Raw genomic sequence first — 6,229 nt, 5'->3', positions numbered from 1 at the left:
ATGTCATGTTAATTCTGTGACATAACAAGAGCTGCTTTATTTCTAGCAGTGAGAAGACAATTTATCTGGCTTGGTCCAGGGCTGATGCGTCTGGCAAAACCCTTCGGAGAAAAATGTGCAGACAAAGACTGGGAGACAAAGTCTCAGTTGAATGCTGGGGCTGACTCACCTCTCAGTGAATGCCATCAGCTCCCGAACTGGGCTATGCAGAGCCCTGCCCACCCACGAGCCGCTGCAAACAGGATGCTGACGGAACAGCCAAACGCTGCACAGCCCAGCAGGGATGCGGGAAATGCTGCTTCCACCTCCCTCACAGGTTTTGCCTGGGAAAATAAACCGAATTTGGAGACATGCAGCACAAGTTACATCAGACTAAAGGCATTAAAAAACTTGTTAGTGATGTACATGTGGTCTACAGGGGGCTTCACTCACTCAGCCAGACAGGTATCTTAGCGAAAGGGATGAGAGGAGAGATTTCCACTCTCCTGAAAGCAACACTCACTCATCAAAACTTTCTAAGCAGTCCCAGCCTGGATCTTTGCCACAGCAACACACACTTCATGCACTGAGTGGTTAACTGAGTTTGTTACCTAGGACAACGTGTTCTCTTTACATTTCAGCCTTGGAAGTTTAAAAAAAATTAAAACCCATATATGCAGCAGACACTTTTACCTTCTCCACATCCTCTTCCTCAGTCACTGTATACTGCAGAATGGCGCTGGTCTCACTGCAAAGAGGAAAAAAATTAAATTCTCTGACACAATTGCTCTGCCCATCCCCTCCCTCCCACTCCAAAACAAAGCACAAATGAAATTAAAAGGCACAAACACAGAGCCATTACAATTTTTTAGAATGCTTTAGAGTTCTTGCAGTAGAATTCCTACTAGACCTGACAGGTGTTCCTTTCCTGGTGGAAAATTATTTTTAAAGGGCAAATGGATAGTGGTACCTTCACAGATTCAGTAAAAAAAAAACAAAACTTTTTTTACAAACCCAGCTAAGAATTCATTTCCATTTCACTACCTGCCCCAATCACAATTGCCCAATCCATTTGAAGCCAAGTGAAATTTTCAACTACCCTAACCCAAAATGCCCGTAGACCTTCCATTTTATAACAAAGACATTCATACCTGTGGGTAATTTTTAGGAGAACACCTTCATTCATCATTACTTACTAAAACTGATCTAACTGAACAAAAACAACACAGGCAGCAGGGTCTGTAAGGACAAAAGAAATGTAAAACAGGTAGTAGCTTCCTTGTTACAAGATCGTTTTCTTATTCACAGAGCAGCCTTCACAGAGAAGTCCGCTGCAGAGCAGAGCAGGGCCACAACAGGAGTACCTGCATGAACACGCCTCACTACCACACATGCACAGTTGTCCTCAGGAATGGTGGTTCCCAAGCCTATTCCAGCTGCCCTGGAAAACCTTCTCTTTAGCCTACAAAAACTTCAGAGAACATAAAATGGAGGCCCAGTGTGCGTGATGTATCAAACGTCACGCAAAACTGAAGAGCACGGAGAAGAATTTCCAGACTTAACACAACCACTTCCAAGTCTGGGCAGGATTAAGGCTGGCAGGCTGAGCTACTCTAAGGAGTCACATTATCAAAGTAACTTCCAACTGCAGCAAGTCCAAAGTAGTTCCTGGTCTGCATTGACCCCGGTCAGTCAAAACAGCTCTGGTAAAAAGGGGGCATTTAGAAAATGCCTTTTATTCCTGCAAACTCCCAAGCTCTTACATCCAACTGGTGCTCCTAGTAGAGGAGCTACTTGAAGTGTTTCCTCATCCCTTGAGAACAAAGCAGAAAGCCTCACAGGAATCTACAGTCCCAGGAAGAAAATAAACAGCCTCCTTCCAAAGGGAGCTGCTGTGACAGTGTAGCGTGTACCCCCATGTTCAAGAGCAACCTTCAGTCATACTTCATCAGAGTATTTCACCGGCGATCCATTAACAATGCAGATCAAATCACTAGATACCCTGCAGATTCTTCGGGCTTTCATTGAGAGAAAAAAGCTGCTGATGGATATGAAAAAGAACCTCAGCAACTGTAGGGCTTCAGTCCGGGAAACAAATACCAAATGAAAAACAAAAGCTGTCTGTCCAAAATCACAAGGTCATACCTGCCCCAGCACCAGGCTCTCGAATCACTATCAAAAGGAACATTAAAAGACATTCATAAATATGTCAGACTAGGAAGGAAGCACCAGTTTTAAGAGAGGCAAATATCCAGTATAAAACACACCACTTCAGCCAGCATCAAGTTGCTCCAATTAAACAGAATAAGAGCACAGAAATTTTGCCAAGTAATGACCAGGACTATTTCCCTGCTGCACATCAAGAAAAGCAAGTCAATAAGCAAGCATACGCTTGAACATGGAATGTAAGCAGGAGTTTGTTCAACAGTCTGCAAGAACTGTGTGAACAGAATTTTGGTCACTCTTAAGAGTCAGAGAATCGAATACTTTGTCTGCCTAGAGACTAACAGCCAGGCATGAATACAGTTCACCTCATCACCCTGCAAGCCAGGCCAGCAAACAAACAGTTAAAAGTGAAGCTGCTGGATATTTATCCAACATACCAGCCAGCAGTGAGGTCCGCAGATGCGCAAAGCTGAGGTTTCACATATTCCCAACTCCCCCACAAGGGGTCAGAGACAGCCTGCTCCAGACCCGCGCTCAACAATCGATGTGACAAGCTGGGGTGAGCCCACCGGCTGATGAGGATGCCAAGCACAGGGTGTTTGCTTAACGAGTCTACTGACCGTGTACCGACAAAGAGGCGAAATCGCAGCAGGACCAGGTCCGGGATTTAGCCTCACCAAACTCCACGGTGTATTTCTGGAGCTCTATATGACCCGAAGAACAAGCAGCATTTTTCTCCTCGGCAGTAAATTCAAACCACTTCTGCCCTCAGGGGGACGCCAGTTCCAAGGCTTGCCACCCTCCCTCCCCATCCTCAGTCCCCGTTTTCTTCTGAGAGCCCCGTGCTGCCTGCGAACTCGTGGGGGATGCAGTGGGAAGCATCTGACCATACTTTGCACCAACAACTTCTGCCCTGTGGGAGTGACAAGCTCAATGAGAAGTTAACTCAGTTCAGTTGCTGGCAGCGCAATTGGGAGATGGAGCAAGAAAACACAAGGGGAAACAGGCAGGAAACTACAACACACCTGAGGATCTGTTTTGACTTAAATAGTGAGCTTCATGCACATGCCAAACCTCTCAGAAGTAGACACTGTTTTGATGTAAAGAAATAGAAATAGTGTGGCATTATAAACAGTGTGACCAGAAGGAACAGGGCGCTGGCGAGGCCACACCTTGAATATCGTGCCCAGTTTTGGGCCCCCCTCTACAAGAAGGACATTGAGGTGCTGAGGCATATCCAAAGAAGGGCAACAAAGCAGGTGAAGGGTCTGGAGCACAAGTCCAGTGAGGAGCAGCTGAGGGAACTGGGTGTGTTTAGCCTGGAGAAAAGGAGGCTCAGGGGAGACCTTCTCGCTCTTAACAACTCCCTGAACGGAGGTTAAGCAAGGTGGAGGTCGGTCTCTTCTCCCAAGTAACAAGTGACGGGATGAGAGCAAATGGCTTCAGGGGGCAGTTTAGGGGAGGTTTAGGTTGGACATAAGGAAAATTTTCTTTACAGAGAGGGTTGTGAAGCCCTGGCCCAGGCTGCCCAGGGCAGTGGTGGAGTCCCCATCCCTGGAGGGGTTTAACAGACCTGTCAATGTGGTGCTGAGGGACAGGGGTTAGTGGTGACCTGGCAGGGCTGCGTTAATGGTTGGACTGGATATCTTAGAGGTCTTTTCAAACCTGAGCAATTCTGTGATTCTACGAAAGTCAGCCTGGCCCTGTGACCTTTAAGAGCTGCCCTTCCAGAAAGCACTTTGTTCACATGCTTCTAGATTCTTAAGACAGTCTGATTTTTGCTAGACCTTCTCTAAGAATGGGGACAGCTGGCAAACTGTAATGATCTACTCATCTCAAGTTTACAGCGCACACATTCTTGCTTCCCAGCCAGAGGAGACCATCTTCAATCTCTCATAGCAGCTAGCAGAGCAGTCTTTATTTAGCAGCACCGAGCAATCCATCAGGTGTACACCTCATGAATGGGAGAAACAGAAGCAGAAGAGGGACGAAATGCTCTTGTTCCTCTCACTCTGCACCACTATCAAGAAACTAACCAAATCTGTGAAAACTGAAAGGTGGTTTTAGGACAGAAAAATCCTAAACTTTCCCAAAAGGCCTGAGGAAAGCTCATATTGCATCATGTGCTCCTCAAGTCACACAAACACAAACAAACACAGCTATAGCTATGGCATTCAGGACATCACTCCAAGGACGCGCTCTGACCTCTGTCACAAGCTCACAGCAAGAGAAGCAAAGGTGTCCATGCCAACCACATACTGAATACAGCCAGAAACAGAGCTTGTTCTGCAGAGCAAACAGACCAGATTCTCAGCTTTGTTCCTCAAGTGCTCTTAACTATGAATAATTTTATGCTTGCCTGTATCTGACTCCATGAGAGCAGAGTTGCAAGGCCCCAAGACAGCAGGATGAAAAAACATACAGTGGATCAGGGCTTATTAGCTCTGAAACGTTAGGCAAGTCAGTTAATGAAACACAATTAATTTACTATTGTACAACACTTCATCCACTCTCAATCTTAAGAGTCTCAGTGTTAAGAGTCAAAAACCACTGCCTCATACACCTAAAAAGATTTCATTTATACTCTTCCAATATTCTAACACTGGCATCAGGCTCTCATGGTTTATTTGCTTATTTTGGGGGTTGGCCTAGATGACCTTTAAAGGTCCCTTCCAACACAAAACACTCTGTGATCCTATAGTTCTTATACTGTCGGAGATTTTAGGAGTCAGTTTTACTCCAACACTGAGACAAAACAGTTTGGCTTGCCAACCTGATCTCCGGCAAGAAGGTTTTCTTGTAAGCATCCTCAGTGTTCCAGAGATACAATGGAGACACCTTTTTCTCCTATGGCTAAAACAAACAGAAGACAGTGTTGTGAAACGAGTTTTCTTTCTTCTCCCACCAGTGCAGATTCCAGTATAAGCAGAAGGCTCTGTCACACCATCTGGCTCCGTCTAAGAGCTCACTCTTAGCAGCCAAACAGCCAGTGAACGGCAGGGACCTTAACGGACATTTTAAGAACTAAGAAATTTGGAATGTTTAGGATTTCTTATGTGGCACCAAGTATCTAGAAGGAAAAATTTGGTGCATTAATCGCTGCTTTGCCACATACTATCATGTCCATTGTTTTAGTAATCAGCTGTACGAGTGAGATTCTTCTGATACACTTGTGAACACAAAAAGAAAAGGAAAAACAGGTTCGACAGAAGAATGTAAAAGCAAAATAAACTTCCTTAGTATTTTTCAGTTTGTTACAGAAATCAACCTTGTTTTCCCTGAAGCTAAACATACCAAACATCAACAGTCTCAGAAAGTTAGACTCTCCAAGGACTGATGAATCACAGCTGCCTGTATGTTCCAGTTATAGATAACCACCCAGAAAAAAGGACAATCACAGAGCAGAATGTTGTCCAAAACTGCCTTTTCAATGACAGGGCCAACATACCACCTGCTCCAGAAACCTTTTTGGGGGATTTCACGGCAATTACACTTGCTGTTCCACAGTTCACCACCAGCTGCATCTGCCACATGCTGCACCTTAATGCCATGTGTGTAAAAATGCCACAAATTTCTCTAACCTTTCACGTGTTCCTTCAGCTCAAGGCTAAAATTAAATTACATTTCCTGCTTGCAATGGTCATCCAAGAAGCCCGTTATGTTGGCGGGATCTGTGTCTCTGCTAGCTGAGCCCACTGCGGGGCTTCCCTTTTTCCCGTGCCCCGCAACAACAGCGTGCTGAACACCAATCAAGCACTGCCTCCAGCAAGGCAGTGGAATTCCCCAAAATATCAGCGTTAGCCCCCAGCAATGTCACTGCCCAAAGGAAGCTGTCTGTCTCACCCACAGATTCTCTTGCTGTGCCTGTGCTGCAGGAGCCAAGGACCGCCGTGTTTAAGGAGCACATTGACGTACGTGTCGGATCTCCCTGGCACACACATCTCTCCATCTTTTTTGGAAAACACTTATTAAAGCACAAGCAGCAGGTAAATCAGTGCTGGTACAGGAGACCTTTTCTCACCAGAAGACACAAATTATAACCATATCACCAGGATATAATGAAAGCAGAAAGACTGAACAAAAG

The 6,229-nt window shown here is 45.4% G+C and overlaps 1 protein-coding gene across 1 annotated transcript in view; it reads right to left on the bottom strand.

Annotated features, from left to right (window-relative positions):
• Positions 1-4,992, bottom strand: part of LOC104500068 (NADH dehydrogenase [ubiquinone] 1 alpha subcomplex subunit 10, mitochondrial-like) — a gene marked incomplete at its 5' end in the record, with an annotated part of 18,911 nt that extends 13,919 nt beyond the window's left edge. Inside the window, 2 exons of the mRNA XM_010143663.1 lie at positions 673-727; positions 4,919-4,992. Coding sequence (XP_010141965.1) covers positions 673-727; positions 4,919-4,992 — 129 coding nt within the window. The remainder of the gene's footprint in view (positions 1-672; positions 728-4,918) is intronic.
• Between the last annotated feature and the right edge of the window lie 1,237 nt (positions 4,993-6,229).

This window comes from Buceros rhinoceros, unplaced genomic scaffold (assembly GCF_000710305.1).
Source record: "Buceros rhinoceros silvestris isolate BGI_N320 unplaced genomic scaffold, ASM71030v1 scaffold9759, whole genome shotgun sequence".
NCBI classification, from domain to species: domain Eukaryota; kingdom Metazoa; phylum Chordata; class Aves; order Bucerotiformes; family Bucerotidae; genus Buceros; species Buceros rhinoceros.
Note: the sequence above shows the minus strand (reverse complement) of the source record. Positions and strands in the feature narration are given on the sequence as shown.